This window comes from Drosophila suzukii, chromosome 3, assembly GCF_043229965.1.
Source record: "Drosophila suzukii chromosome 3, CBGP_Dsuzu_IsoJpt1.0, whole genome shotgun sequence".
In the NCBI taxonomy this organism is placed as follows: Eukaryota; Metazoa; Arthropoda; class Insecta; order Diptera; family Drosophilidae; genus Drosophila; species Drosophila suzukii.
Genome location: NC_092082.1, coordinates 91,353,555 through 91,368,736, shown reverse-complemented (window position 1 = coordinate 91,368,736; position 15,182 = coordinate 91,353,555). Strand labels below are relative to the sequence as shown.

General features: G+C 42.2%; 4 protein-coding genes across 4 annotated transcripts in view; 3 read left to right on the top strand and 1 right to left on the bottom strand.

The window, feature by feature from the left end:
• RpS7 (ribosomal protein S7) overlaps window positions 1–15,182 on the top strand; it is a 267,915-nt gene that overhangs the window by 7,747 nt on the left and 244,986 nt on the right. The gene's annotated exons all lie outside the window — the stretch shown is intronic.
• Osi23 (DUF1676 domain-containing protein Osi23) lies at window positions 171–1,056 on the top strand. The gene is made up of 3 exons (XM_017084223.4): window positions 171–588; window positions 646–848; window positions 910–1,056. The coding sequence occupies exons 1-3, from the start codon at window positions 171–173 to the stop codon at window positions 1,054–1,056; spliced, it is 768 nt and encodes a 255-aa protein (XP_016939712.4).
• On the top strand, window positions 1,653–11,643 carry LOC108017240 (corticotropin-releasing factor-binding protein). Its single transcript, XM_017084237.4, has 7 exons — window positions 1,653–2,065; window positions 7,919–7,994; window positions 9,975–10,294; window positions 10,362–10,468; window positions 10,531–10,649; window positions 10,937–11,100; window positions 11,165–11,643. The coding sequence occupies exons 1-7, from the start codon at window positions 2,015–2,017 to the stop codon at window positions 11,405–11,407; spliced, it is 1,080 nt and encodes a 359-aa protein (XP_016939726.2). The 5' UTR covers window positions 1,653–2,014; the 3' UTR covers window positions 11,408–11,643.
• On the bottom strand, window positions 11,630–15,044 carry LOC108017225 (sphingomyelin phosphodiesterase 1). Its single transcript, XM_036819670.3, has 4 exons — window positions 14,892–15,044; window positions 13,578–14,469; window positions 11,957–12,824; window positions 11,630–11,893 (listed from the first exon to the last, which is right to left on the bottom strand). Exons 1-4 carry the CDS (start codon window positions 15,016–15,018, stop codon window positions 11,780–11,782), a joined length of 2,001 nt encoding a protein of 666 aa, XP_036675565.3. The 5' UTR covers window positions 15,019–15,044; the 3' UTR covers window positions 11,630–11,779.

The following is a 15,182-nucleotide window of genomic DNA, read 5'->3' as shown; positions in this document are numbered from 1 at the left end:
AGAAACCGTTAGGGATCCGACCCGAGAAGAGGGTCTTCACAAATCTGCCCCAATGACCGGGTGCACTGGACGAGATCGGTCGCCGATCACTGATCAGCGATGGGTTATAAAAACCTCATCGATGGAGTCGCTTTTGATGCAGTTTCATTTTTGTGTTCGCCGGGTGAACAATGCGTTGTCCATCGGGTCTGATTATAATCCTGCTTGGAGTAATCCTAAGTGATCGTTTTGCGGCTGGCGAGGATCAGGCTGATAAATCATGGATATCCCAGCTGAGGAAGTTGCGCAGCGAGCTTCGAGACTGCTATCAATCGGGAGTATCGCAAAGTCTGTGGTCCTGTTTCCGCTCAAGAAGCTTACACATGTTCGAGGGCATTATGTCGTCTCCCGAGATTTCCATATACGATGGAGTGCGTCTGGTGATCGCTCCGAATATCACTGCAAATACATCGAGACCCCAAGACGAACGGAAGGATCTGAAGCATCTAACCTGGTTCGATCAGTTGGCCGTGAGTTTGGCCAAGGGTCTAACCACCCACACTCTGCAAGTGAACTTGGGAAAACTAACAGAGCGATATCTAAGTAGTGGTGGGTATTGCCTGACTCCTATATCTTTCTTTATTGATTTAACATCTCTTTTCCTAGAGAGTTCTTCTACGGATCCTGTGGGAAGTGCCCGATTGAGGCGGCATCGTTATAATATGATTATCACCATGATGTTTGGAGTAACTGCTTTGGGTGCTATTCTAGTGCCCATGGGTTTCCAAATGCTGTCTATAGTGAGTGGAAAAGCTCTGCTACTAGCCAAAATGGCCCTGCTTTTGGCCTCCATTAATGGATTAAAGAGGGTGAGTGGGTAAAGGGTATAGTAATAACTATTTTCTTAAAATTTCCCATATTTACCCACAGGTTGCCAACAATGGATTACACTATGGTCTGTACCATGTACCAGGAGAGCACTTAGGAGGTTACTATGACAGAGGGGATGTCAGCCACCCTAGAAATGTGCCCATTCCCGTGGCTGTGGCTCCTACTTTGGATATGGGATTAGTGTAGAATAACTTCGGATGATTAGAGTGAAGACATTTTAAAGTTAGATCTGTTAAAATTCCTTTACCCAAAATATATAAATTCGAATTCGTTTGGAAACTCAGAAAATTCCAACCAAAACCTTAAACGTTACTTATATTTAAGAATAATATGTTTATTGTTGAGATGCAAAGAGAGCACAATTGAAGTTCCATAAAATATATAGGAAAAAGTCTGCGTTTAAGTTTACATAAATAACACCCGGTTTCCTTTTGAAAGAGCTTTCCAACTAAGCTTTTCCTCAGGTCTGCTTGTTGGCAATGCCCCAAGATAAGTCACCAGAAAAGCTAATAATGGTGAAAAACTAAACAGCGGCAAGTATTTCAAAAAAGTGCAATGAAAACCGAGGCGTAATATTAATAATACAAAAAGTAACAGAATGTTTATACTGAAAAGTTTTAAAAAATCTTTAAAATATAATAAGATATCATAAAGAAACGACTTTTGTAAGCCCTGAAAGAAAACCCCTCGGAAAAGTGTCAGGAAAAATAAGAACTGAAAAAAACCGACTGGCTGGCTGGCTATAAAAGGAAATGCGGCGCTGATAAGGACCAACACTCGGTCGTCGGGCGGCAGCGTTGACGCATCGTCCTTTTTTTCGTCCTGCAACGGTTTCTCGGTTTCTTTGTCCCTGTTAAAATAAAGAAAAGTACGGTTTCCCCGGCGCAGTTTCAAACCCGCATCAAGTATACGCAACGTGTGCCCAGTAGCACCGCGTGCCCCGTCGCTAATTCCACGCTCTAATGAAGTTATTGGGTGCGTGATTCCTGCTCTAATCTCTGGTCAGGCCATCGGAAGAAGGATCAAAAGAAGGCACTCCGGAACTTGAGGGTTAATTGAAAACCTCATACTTGAAAAACATAAACTCAATCTCCCCGCGGGGATTGGCCTTTTTACGCCGAGGTTTCGAAAATCGGAAGTCGCGATGAAGTTGGTCGTGTATCTCTATTTATCCATGATTGTGCTGGGCGTTCAGGTGAGTGTCGGCTTAAGACTTGTATAATTAGTATTATATTGTACCTTGCAATTTTAATATTTCTGTTATTTTTAGCAAGAAAAATTTTTTCAAATCGCAGTACTATAGTAAAATATATTATTTTTTGATACCCAAATGGTTTGTTTATATTATTTTTAATATTGTTTATTAATCAGAAGTGTTTTCTTTAAAATCTGTTAGGCAAAACAAAGTCCACAAAATTTGTGAAACCCCATTTATTTTTAAGTGATCCTTAAATTATATTTTCAAAAGTGGTCTCCTGTGAATATCAGTTCAAAAGTTTAAGAACAGATCCCTCTAATTTCCCTCTGTGCATCAATAAGTGACAAAGTCACCCGTGTAGTTCCTTGTAATTCGATCAACAAGTTGGGCCAACTTTTGTTTCCCCGTTGTGCTAATGACTTGATCTAATTTCATTTGGCCGAGATTTTTCTCCAGATTGATTGGTTCTAGCTATCTGCGTTATTGCCAAACTTTCGGCAGCCTTTTTAGCCTTTGGCTTGGGCCAGAACAGATTACCTTCATTAGGCTCACGCTGCCCACTGAGTTGGTAATCAATTTATGGAAGTCCAAGCGGGTCAGCGGGTCAAAGTTTGCTGCCCGGCGCAAATGAATACTTAATTCGATTTGGTAATGGCCCAATCGGGGAAAAAGTTTCGCGTGACATTTGGCTGCAGCCGAAACAAAAATAGAACTCGTGCGGACAAATCAGCTAATTATGATTGAGACTCATCCACCCTGGGAAAAAGGGTTGAAAAGAAATGGCGAGGGAAACCCCCTTGGGAATTTCATGAAACTACGAAAAAAGTGTATGGTTTTCTAAAGTAAGCTATAAAAAAGGAATTTTATTTATTTTCGATTAGTTACCTTTGAGTGGGTACTTCAGTCATTTATTAAGGTTTCTTTGAATAAGAAATGGAAAGTAGAACCATTTTGCAATATTAACCCTGCAAAAGGTATATTTAAATATTAAAATAATAAGAACCATTTGTCATGTTGGCCTGCTGAAGACAGAAACCATTTCACCTGGCTATGAAAATATTCGAGGTGTTGGCCGATTAGGGTTCTATTTCCCATTTCTTAGCTCCTGCCATCCATCACCGGCAGATCCACCGATCTGTTTGCTTAATGGCAACATTGTGGGCCAAGTCAGGAGGCCAGGATGTTGGGAATCCACTCCAATGGCCAAGGATAAATGTAAATTTGCCACCTGCAATGGAGCCGTGGGCGGTGGCAAAAACCAAACATTCGAAGGCAGGGAAAACCCAGCGATTCGAAGGCAATGAAACTGCATCTGCAACTGACTCATTTCTTGTGCGCTGGTGGGGGTGGTGGTCACTCACTCTGGACATGGACGAGATTTTCCTACATTTTCCGACCGCTTTTCCTGCCCCACAAATCCCACTTCCTGCTCGATTGCCAGAGAGTCCTGCACTTGATGTGCGCTTAATGTTGACACCGACGCTTTGGCACTTTACAGCCATTTAAGCCAGGACATGACAGCCACACCCCTGCTGTCCCATTTCCGTCCGCATTTTCCTGCTTTTCCTCAATTTCCCCGCCGTTTTTCACTCTGGCAACATGTGAGAGCGACAACAATTAAACCACGAATGTCAACGGGTGCAAAGGGGTGGGGAAATCGAGTTGTGGAGCGGAAAAGACATGAAAGATAAGCTTTAACATTCAGAGGTGACCTCTAATTGCAGCACCCACAAACGGGGGATCAGGTGAATCTGGGTGGGATTAACCGCTAAATTCCCTCTAATTTATATGCGTATTTCATTGCCAATCTAGAGAATATGCACTTAAAATGGAGCCTTTGTAGAGGCTTTTATGGTTCATCATGTGTACTCTCATAGAAAAAGAAATATTCATAGTATTAAGGTGCCTAAAAGTGTACAGTAAAAAAATAACTCCATAGGTTCCTGTTTTGAAATATATTGTTGCATACTTCTAGACACTTTTATCTATCCTCGGGTTTTCGGTATATATGTCTTTTAATTTCAATGTGTGGTAACTTTATGTTCTTCTCTTTGTGGGTTGTAATAGATTCTGCCCTACAAGCCAATTTAACCTCATATCTTATGCTAGAATATCTTGCTGGCATCACCAAAATATGGTTCTGGGATCCCACTAATTTCCATAAATTTCCTCCATCATGTAGCAGCAGTTGCGCGAAATTTATGCCGGCTATTCAATTTCGTTCTGGCAGAACTCTTGCATAAATCTCGAATGCAATATGTTCGATAAAAATCGGGGAGGAGAACTAATTTCCGTCGTGGCAGCACACATCCCGCCATCTTTTTATGCCACTGCAGCTTAGAATTAACCCAAAAACGTGACGTCAAAGGCGGCTACCAAAATAACTTGTTGGCCAAATTGCATTTAACAGTTCATTTGCGGTTGCGCAAAGTTAATTGAATGATTAAAGCCAATAACTCTCGGTGATTCTGTGGGTTTGCCCAACAGTGCGTATGCGTAATCGAGTTCATTTGCGGCTTTCCTCGTTAATCCTTGGATTTTCACTTGATGAGTATTAGCTGCGACAAATGCCGAGTTTAACTTTTAATCGCAAAGTTGAATGAGCTGCTGACGCAAATGAAGTCATCTTGTGAAAAATTAGAAATCTGTAAGGAGTGGGTTGAAAATTAAATGCCTTTTTGGTGGGGATATTCTTAGTGCTTCTAAGGTCTCGTGGGAACTATTTTTCCCAAAAAATCCTTCCGTTCCCTGCTTATTTCGCGACCATTCATTCGACTTAACTTCCTCAGCATCCGGCATTATGCGCATATTTGAACCATCATCACTCAGTTAGACGAATCCTTTCAGGACGATTCCCTGAGTGAAATTTACGGCGCCCATAAAGACGTCTAAATATTTGATGGTCCAATGGCAGCCTGTTGCTTCTCTGGACTTTGGCGAGTGATATCACTTATTCATGGACAGGCAAAACCTTTCTTAGGGCTGAATATCCTTTGAAGCTGTCTCATAACTTAGTCATTCCGAACCGCCACCCAATATTCCCCCATTCGATTGCAAGTGTTTGCCTTAGCCGAAGGATTACCACCGAATCTCCTTCCGCGAGATGGCGAAAGTCAATATTTACCTGAACCCCCTGAAAAAGGATTTGAATTTCGCCAGGTGCCTGCTTCCGCCACCGAAAGTGTCGCCTTCATCCGCTAAGCGAACTTTTAATCAAGTCACAAAAATATTTCTGCCATGTGAGGACCTGATTCGCATATCCTTGGCTAATTAGCGGGTTTTCGGGGCTTCTGGAGTGACGGAAACAAAGGAAACTGCCGCCCACGACGACCTTGAGGGTTGATCCCTGCCATTTCCATTATCCTGAACAATTCCGAAAAATGCTGGAATTGATTTACTCGCAGAACAACAGGCTCATTAATCAATTCTCGCGACCGCCGAGCTGACAAAATATGAATGAACATTTTAAAATAGAACAGGCCAGAGTAGAAGCAACTAATTGAATATTCCAGTTTTTCAATGAGAGCATTCTATAACTCAATTCATTAAGAATTCAAGCCAGGCTCCCAAAATTACAAAGGAAGTTTTAATTTATTTTAAATTCAGGAATCATTTAAAGGAAAATAAATTGAGAAATTAACATAAACCAATTTAAACTTGGGAAAAATGTTCAAAAATAAATTTTTTTTATAAAATATTTTTTTGGCCTATCTGGTAGAGACTTTTATATTTTATGATAAAACATTTTTCACAAAATTATTCAATTAAGCTTTAACATGTTTCTACCTTTTTGTGAAAAGTTTTTTTCCGAGGAATTTATTATTCGAAAATTCCATTATAAAGCTTAAATAAAAACGGGAACTTATTATTCGAAAATTCCATTGTAAGTTAAAACTTAAATAAAAACCGGGTTCATCTGCTTAATAACGATTTTTTCCAATGGCATATGACTTCAAGTAAAAAGCTAATAAAAGCCGACCATTCAAAAGCCAATAAATGCAGAAATGCAAGTTCAATGGAGGTGAAAGGGAAAGTTTGTTAACTTGCCGGGATTCTGCGAGGGATTGTCACAATGCCGATAGAAATGTTCTATTTTTTGCGCTGCCCCCGCCGCCCACAAAGTTTTCAGCTACTTTGAAAGGGCCAGAATCCTCGGATCTCCGTGGCAACTTTCGGATAGCAATCCAGGTCCCAATGGAACCTTTTCAAGGAGCAGCTGGCGCATCCTGCGATTCGCTTAGTTTGACAAAAGGGGCCAGCGATTGTGATTCTCGCCCACAGTTCACCCCTTGGAAATAGCCCCAACCCGATGGCATTGTGATTATGCAAATGAGCCCGCTGCCAAGTGTGTTTTCAAAGGGATCATGTTTATTATTTATTTACTGCCTGTTGACAGTTTATCCAGACTCTCGTCGAATCCTCCGATTCGCGACCAAGCACTTGTGACGTCAGCCGGCAATCCTTGATTTTTAGGTTTTTTAGGTTTATATTTTTAGGGGTATCTTTAGGGATTAAAGTTGCTGCGGCCCAAACCGCCACTAATTGACAGTTCCATAACGCCCCGACGACTCGTTAAAGCCAAAGCTCGAGTGTTGCGCAAACAAATGTCCCGAAAGCCGAATAACGAAAGCCAAAACTTTTTGGCCTCAACACACTTATTTGAGCCCGCGGCCAACGCGTCACCATTTATCAATTTCCCAGCGGCCTGGGTGCGATTTCAATTAACAGGAAAATCTAAAAAAAAGTTACCACTAATCAATCATAAAAAGTGGAAAAATAAATGGAGCAAAAAATGGCTTCTCCGCCTTTCTTAATAAAAAGTTTTAACTTTTGCCCCCGATTTGTCACACTTAAAATTTCTCTGACCTCTTGGATATATATATACGAATATGTACCGAGCACGTTCTGAGCGTCATCTGCGCGATTCTTGTTTATTGGAGAATCGTGTGTGGTAGTTTAATTAAAACCGGCTTTTGTCCTGAGTCCGGATGACCTCTTGTCCCCCATTTCGAGTCCTCTGCAGTTGCACTTGTGGGCTGGACGCTAAGTGCCGCATTAGCCGTCCCCCGCGATGATTCCTTTCTTTGGATACAACTGCAGAAGTCGGCGGACATTATCCGGCGAGGACCTCCCGCAGATCCTTGGGCCAGGACATGCCCCATCGCGGAATTCCCCTGCCCTCTCGTCTGGATGTCTGTCTTTTGTGTACGGGTAATATGGTGCAGAGGCACTGGCTGACTGCTCCTGATCTGACTCAGCCTCGAGGAGGGGAGCTTTCCGCAAAAAGCATTACATTTCATTAAATACATTAAAGTTTCATTAAATATGGCAATACTGGAAGTTGGAAAAAAGTTGTGTCAGTGGAAATGTACTTTCTTTGATGATATTTGTGAGTTCTTATCTACTAATTCAGAAATTCTCCAATATCTTCAAGGTTATTATAATTGTGTTAAGAATTAAGAGTTTTTGGATTATATTATTTTTAAAAAAATATAGCTAGAAACTAAATCAAATTATATTTCGTTTTAAAAAGTGTTGATTAAGTACATTTAGAAACAATAAGTAAATTTTCTAATTATTCTAATGATCAAAGGAAAAAGACTGAACTGAAAACATTTTTATAATATAGGACATCCTTTTATTATTATCAATCTCAGTTCCGAAACAGTTTTTTATTATTAGAGATTGGAATAAATATTATGCAATTTCTTTTTAACTGCAAGATTATTTTACCTACATTAAATTTATGATTTTTTACTGTTTTCTTAAAAATGTTCAGTTTACTTATACCAATTAAGCTGACTTTTCTCCCAGTGCACTGCCTCACATTCTGCGTAATTTGTGTTTCAGGCCTGGCCCAGTGTAAAGCGGTCCTTTGAGCTTTTCCCCAACCCTGCGGTGCCGCACAATGTGCACACGGTCTCAGGTAAGTTAAGATCCCCATATACCATATTCATATACGAGAACCGAGAAGGGTGGGGAAACTTTTGCAGTCAAGTGCCCTCGGCGGAGAAAGGAAAATGGGAAATGCACTTTGGCGGCAGCGACAAGTTTAAAGCGCTTTCTAAACCTTGTTTACTTGTCTCTCAAATTGATTTCTGCATAAGTTGTGAGCGCTTCTTGTAATATCCCTCTACAGCTGGTAACCCAGGGCGTATGAGCAATTTGTACAACCAGGCAACGCTCGAATTTATTGCCCATTAAAATTCAAATCAAAGTGCACTCGAGTATCCCCTCTCTGCCCAGCGAAAGTGACCCAAACTGTCCAGTTGGAAATGCTTGATGGACATTTCAAACTTGTGGTCACTCGATGGCCATAGACCCGGAATATTGTGATTCCTGCGAAAGAAAACTTAATAAATTTCAATGGATTGCCAGCAGCTCGTGCCAACCTCAATTGACTTAATCCCTCCCACCAGACTTTCCTTCCATTTCCCTTTTTCCCAGGGGACAACCATCGTCAAAGCAACCGCATGTCACAGGTCACAGAAATTGTAAAGTTGCATCAGTCTCACAGTCTCTGAATCAGGTGGAAACATCAACAAATCTGTGGCTGTGCCGATTTATAATTGCTTTTATTTATAGTCAGGGGCAAAGGGAGGAAGTTTTCAATAGAGGAAGGGTCAGCTTAGTGACGTCACTTCCAGAAATAGAAATACCATTTGAAAGGACAAATGGAAAACCACTCTAATCCAGGGGATAAAGAAAAAGGAGCTCAGGTCTCAACAATATTTTGCAGTTATGGAAGAAGTTACAGTTCTAAAAAAGTTTAGATAGGATGGATCGTAAAGCTCTTTAACTCAGATTAAAGGAAAAATGTCCATGGATTAAAGCCCATTTTTGGTTATAAGTTAAATCAAAGTAATATTGCAAAAATGAGTTTATTACTCTTTACGAGTCAAATTAAATAAATGAATATTTAATGATTACTCATAAACTACCAGCCACTTTGGCTATGATTATTAAACCATAATGCCTAATCAATTATGAATAGAGATGTTTTAATTGTCTGTTGCAATAAACAGAAGTGTAAAAAAGCCCAGAAAGCCACTGGAAAGCAATTAGGGAGTGTCGTAAACAAATTGGCGCCAAGTGACAGTCTTCCCATCCTTCCCCAGGACCCAATTCCCCATCAAGGGATTCACGTACGATTACATCCCACATAAGTTCATTCCGAGTATGTGACATGCATGTCAAGAGTGGGCCAAAAAATAAGTCAAATAGTGGTTTAATTGTTTTCGGCCTGCCTTTGGGAGGTACGGAGGTCCCAGAGAGCGAAAGGTCATAAAAAGCAGCCCACATATCGCACATCGCATATGAGTATGAGTGGGCCACCCGGCTAATAATGCCGGCCATAAATCAGCCAACGATGGCCGGCATTAAGTGGATGCGCATGATAAATTAATTGTTGCCCAGGAGCCAAGCTGGAAACAATCAAAGGGGATTTCAATTGCCCACCCCTAATCCCTGAACTTCCCAGGATATCGTGGAAATTTGCCAAGACAAATTGGTTTCGGATTCGGTTTGCGGGTTCGGGCTTGAGCTGCCATTACTTTAGTGCTCCAGGGCATCAAGTGCATTCGGTGCACCAGGAAAAAAACTACTAATAAAAATACTTTATCATAAAACACCATCCTGTAAATAAGGAAAAGAAAAGGGCTTTTAATAAATTGGAAGTTTAAATGAAGTTTGAAGTTTTAAATTTAAAGTATGAGATAAAAGGTTTTTAAAAATTCCATTACAACCATTATCTAAATGAAATAGACAGTATTTTTGGTTAGAATATATCATCTCGATATACAATCATAAGTACTTAGGAATGGTATTTCTCCCAAGACCTTCTCTTCCCATTTTTCCCCGTGTAATGCCATTAAATCCCACCCTTGTGCTTTCACCCCTTCCCCAGATTGCATGCATGTGGCCTCCGAGGCAGGTGACTACATCTTCAAGAAACTCAACCCCCTGAGTTCGGCCCTGAATCGGGAGGCAGCTCTGCTCGAACTGGAGGCGGCTGGAGCAGCAGCAGCAGGAGTGGGCGTGGTTCCGGGGGAAGGAGCAGGAGGAGGAGGAGCGGCAGGAGTGGGAACAGGAACAGCGGCAGGAGCAGATGTCCAGGAACTGCAGCCCGAGGTCTGTGGGCTTTATGTGATTGGGGAGCCAGACACGATTGTGGAGATTACAATGAAGCACTACGACGCGAACTGCGAGACAGGAGCCCTAATGGCGGTAAGTGCTCCAAAGTGTCACTAAATTATGCCCAAGTGTGACCCACTTTCCTTCGGGATTACAATAGTTTGTTGACGGCTGGGAGCTGAATGGCGAGTACTTCCCGGGGATTAAAGATCACCACCGACCGCTGGAGGAGCGTGTTTACGAGTTCTGCAACAATTACAGGCAATGGTAATTGCAGAATAAGATTGTATTACTATCATTGTAATGCCTAATCCCCCATAACTCTTTAGGCCGCGAGTTAGCAATAAGAAGTTCTTCCGTTCGAGTCAGAACGCCGCTTTGCTCCAGTACCGCATTCCCGTTCGAGGCTCCTTTGTGGCCAACGTGCGATTCCACAAGATCACGCAACGTAAGTATAATACTTTTGCAACTTCATTAATAAATATAGTACAATTTAATAAGGAAATAACTAAGTTCTAAAGGTTGCCCAAAAGTATGCAATGGGAAACGAACTCCATTTGTCTGCTTGAAATCTTGTAATAAAATTTGTTGGAGCATACTTTAAGGCACCTTTATTCAGAGTGATAAGTTAAGTGGCATCTTTACTTTCTATGGGTATTGTTCAAAACATAATTTTATCATATTTTTAACTTATTAAATTACGTTTTCAAAATATATTTTCTTAAAATATTTTAGCTTGCAATGTCTTGGTCCAGGACACGGCTGCCATGTACAAGATGACCAACTTTGGCCAGGCTCGCAACTGCACCATCTCGGCGCTCTTTCCGGCCGTGGTTTCCCTGGCCAGTTTGCGTATAGGCGGCAAGAGTGTGAGGGCCCAGCCCAAGGTCAACTATGATGTAATTATAATCCTGCAGTATTCCATTTCCCCGGCTAATATATATACACCTACCCCCAACCCAGTGTCAATTGCCCAGTGATCGGTTAGAGATCGGAGGATCCTCGGGACTGGACCCCATCGGAATGGAGCAGGCGAGTGCCGTGTGTGGAGCCTCCAGTGACTTGGGTCCCGAACAGGCCCTCTTCTGCGGGGTGAGCACCGTGAGATTGGTGTCTTCCGGTCGCTTCCAGAACCAGGCGGCCATTGTCCTGCGAAAGGCCGATGTGCAGGACATGGACATCGCCACGCTCATCTGTGCGCTCTAAGCTGGATAGGCGAGCTAGGACCCTCCTGTCCAAAACAAAAATGTACATGTTTGTAAAAATAAGAATGTGGAAAATGTATCCTGATCAGCGGACAACACCTCCCCGGAATTCCATCGTAGTGCTTAAACTTAACTCTTAACTTAATCCAGCTAATTCGCAAAGTATTCGCTACCCGAGAGGCATCTTAGGTAATATATATATGTATATCGAACATTCTGAGTGTTGACTATAAGAAACGTGTGTTTTATTGGTTTCCCTTTATCTGCAGGGGTTTCGGGCCTTTTAGTAGTAGTTTTACGGCCCCTCTTTATGGGGTTCGATTATGGCTTATGATGATATGGTTTAAGAATAGACGGGTGGCACTGATAAGTCTCAGCCAAGAACTTTGGATGCAGCTAAAAGTGCCAGTAGAGAAGCCAAACTGAGGGCAGTCAGGCCCGCAGCACCTCCACCGCCATTATCATCGGTATCTGTCTCTTTCTCCAGCTAGGGTTATAGAAAATTATATGTTAAAGGTAAGTTTATTAGGGATTACCATAAGTTACTCACACTCTCTGCCAGGATTGCCTGCAGTTCCTTGCAGCGAGTTCGCTCCTGATAGTTACTGGTGGCAATTCTACAGATTGTCTGACTGAGACAAGTGTCATCGCAGCCCTCTGCCAACTTGGGATCCGAATTGGTGAACTTGTTCCGCCAGAACTTCCTAAGCAGAGCGGGTTTCTCAGCCATTTCCTGCAATAATCGATCGATTCCCGCAGGACTGGTATCCTCGGTGTACTCCTTGGCGAACTGGTACTCCAAGTACCACTTGGGCTGTTCGCTGGGGCTCAAATTGGCCTCGGTCAGATTGAATGTGAAGGTCTGGTGATCCAGAACCTGCCAGTTTCCCGGACTGAGTTCGTACAGCCGGTAGTTGGGATTCTTATTTGAGTAGGAGGTCAGACTACCTCCATTCCAATTCACCACGGTGGCATAACCCTCATCGGAGTAGTGCAGGTTCATCTCGTCCTTGTGGGTGTGCCCACTGAAAGCTCCAGTTATTATGCCATTGAATCGCGTGAGAACCCTGTTGTACTCGTATGCCCAATTGCTCCAGCAATCGCCATCGCCAGCGGGAATGTGGGTGAGGATGTGGACCGATTCGCCCGCCTCCTCAGCCGATAGTAGAGTATCGTGGAACCACTGGAGCTGTTCTTGGATCAAGGAGGCGTTGTAGTACAACCACCAGTTGTACAGGTAGCAATCCATGCTGTTCAGAGTCACAATGCGGTGACCTTGGCTTGGGGAGACGGTGTAATATCCTCCCCGAAGGACGGTGTCCTTCGCCTCAGCGGGCAGCCACTTGGACCACAGACTCCAAACGTGCTGATAAAGCCAATCCACTTTCAGCTCTTCGGGTACCTCATCGTTGGCGAAACTATAAAATATTTAACAAATATTAATATTATTATTAATTGATTGAATTACTAATTCTGGAAAAACTAGCTACCACTTGAATTTTATTATTATATCATTAGGTGCCCAGGAGCTATAAATGCATTAGTGCCCACCAGTCGTTTCAAACACGATCATTTTTATAATCAGTAGATTAGTTTCGGTTGGTGGTACTACCTCCATTCAAAATTGCACCAGTTAGCGGTTGTAAATGTTTACTACGGGCTACCATATCATACTTTATAAGCTTGCAGTGGGGGAGCTATTGTGGGAAATTCTTCCAATAAACTTTATCTTGACGGAAAATACAGAAGCTTTCAATGAAAGTCTATTTAGCATTTTTAAGCACATATTAAGATTAGTATCGGCAGTTTGTAGTTCCTTTATTCAAAGTGGCTTAATTACTGTTATTATATCGAACTTTATAATAGAGACCTCTACTGTGGGAAAAAGTTACAATAAACAGAAGTCCTCATATATTATATGAGGGTTTTAATGACAAGTCAGTAATGTCGGTCAGTACAATTGAATAATTGGATAAGAAAATTAGTTGTTGTATAACCTTACTTTTTTTGGGTCGCAAGTAAGAGTACCTTTCGTGTCGAAATGACCGAGAATTACCCAAACCCCAAATTTTGCGCCAATTTAAGCCAATTTCGGACACGTTCCTTTGAACTTGTCGCATCTGGGTCATTATCTTAATACTACTGAGGGTCTGCAAATTACGGGTACTCACACATTCGTAGGATGGGGTTCGTGGTTTCCGAGGCAGGGATAGATGGGCGTGTTTGGGAAGTACTCGGCCAGCAGTCCATCGATTTCGGTCAGCATGTCCATATTTCCCTGTTTGGTGGTGGACCACACATTGTGGGGCGGCACATCTCCGGTGTGATATATCCAATCGATCTTGTGGTTCTCCCTGATGTGATCGAAGGCACTCAGAATAAGGCGTTTGGGGCAGTCACAGTCACGGTAATCGGACCAAAAACCAGCTGCTGCAGAGGAATCAGATCCTGCGGGTAGAGAGTTCCTGCAGCACATGGGCTCATCGCAAGCTGCATTGCTACCCTCGGCGTACTCAGGATCATAATGGATATCGGTCAGGTGGAGGACTAGAATATCCTCAGAGCTCTTGGCGGGTAAATTCGAATTGGACTCGGTGGGCGAATCACCCTGAATACTCAAAGTAAGATTGTACTCCTCCTGATTCACCTGGCAAATGGGAATGGGCAGCATACTGCAGAAGGACTGGGAGCTCGCCACAGTTTCATGCAGGATAAAGTCAAGAATGGGCCAGTTGAGATCGAAAATTCCGGAGCAAACCTCTGGGGTCATAACGTCAAAGTAATCACAGAGTCCAAGTAAATATTTCTTGGCCTCAGCATCTCTTTCCGGACCAGTCAACTCCCACTGGGTCCAAGTTCTGGCAAATACATTTATGGTGGATCTGCACAAGGTGCAAACAAAATACTGATCCGTGGAGCTCAGATCAGCCATGGACTCCGTGAAAATCGCCTTTTTGCTGTGGCTGTTCCGCAGGTCCTTTCCCAGCTCCTGAAGCCTCGGCGTTTCGATTCCCGTCCGGTGATACTTCAGGTACTCACGGCTTATCTCTTCCGCTATGCTAGCTGCAAAACAATCCAATCACGAATGTCAAAAATTAGGTACTTCAAGCTGTCTACTGCGAATTATCTTTTGGAGATCTCTAAAAAACATTGAATGGGTGACCATCTGTTCCACACCATTCATATATTGATAGGCATTTCAATTCATTCAGCGATAATAATATTTAAAGATCTTTGAAATTTCTTTATCCATATCTGACTATTTTACATTTAATATTTTAATTTATTCACTTTCGTCAAAGGATTTTTATTTATGACAATAATATCGTCTAATTACATCGGTTATTAAAATGCCTATTTTAAAATCACTTATACGAAAGAGTAGTAAAAAACTCAAAAAATATTAGAGTTGGTCTTTTATTTTATTGGTTCAAGAACTTTTTAAAAGAATTTATAACTTGTCATAAAGAGTATTTTAGACCCACCTGAGACGATAGCCGCGGAACGCTGTTCTTTGGTCAGGTTATCGGGAACATCCGGCAGGCTGAAGGCCCCACAACCGACGAGGAGGAAAGCGATCCCCAAAACAGCTGTGCTCCACATTAACTTCATGGCGAAACTGTTCAAAGGATTGGAATCGAGCCCCTACTTATAGCCTAATTAGCCCACTATCAGCTTATCCGCTTATCAAAGGCGGCGAAATCGCATAAACAAAATGGAAGCGGTCATCAGCCCATACTAATTGAAGATTACTTTGCTAATCGGTAAAGGTTTAT

Bases quoted from the DNA above. Each gene is read 5' to 3' on its own strand.
- LOC108017225 (XM_036819670.3), bottom strand. From the start codon at position 15,018: ATGAAGTTAATGTGGAGCACAGCTGTTTTGGGGATCGCTTTCCTCCTC. The intron at 12,825-13,577 runs GTGAGTACCCGT...AATATTTTATAG, and splicing joins GAACCCCATCCTACGAATGT to TTTCGCCAACGATGAGGTAC. The intron at 11,894-11,956 runs GTGAGTAACTTA...CTATAACCCTAG, and splicing joins AGGCAATCCTGGCAGAGAGT to CTGGAGAAAGAGACAGATAC.
- Osi23 (XM_017084223.4), top strand. From the start codon at position 171: ATGCGTTGTCCATCGGGTCTGATTATAATCCTGCTTGGAGTAATCCTA. The intron at 589-645 runs GTGGGTATTGCC...CTCTTTTCCTAG, and splicing joins AGAGCGATATCTAAGTAGTG to AGAGTTCTTCTACGGATCCT. The intron at 849-909 runs GTGAGTGGGTAA...ATTTACCCACAG, and splicing joins CCATTAATGGATTAAAGAGG to GTTGCCAACAATGGATTACA.
- LOC108017240 (XM_017084237.4), top strand. From the start codon at position 2,015: ATGAAGTTGGTCGTGTATCTCTATTTATCCATGATTGTGCTGGGCGTT. The intron at 7,995-9,974 runs GTAAGTTAAGAT...CCCCTTCCCCAG, and splicing joins CAATGTGCACACGGTCTCAG to ATTGCATGCATGTGGCCTCC. The intron at 10,650-10,936 runs GTAAGTATAATA...AAAATATTTTAG, and splicing joins ATTCCACAAGATCACGCAAC to CTTGCAATGTCTTGGTCCAG.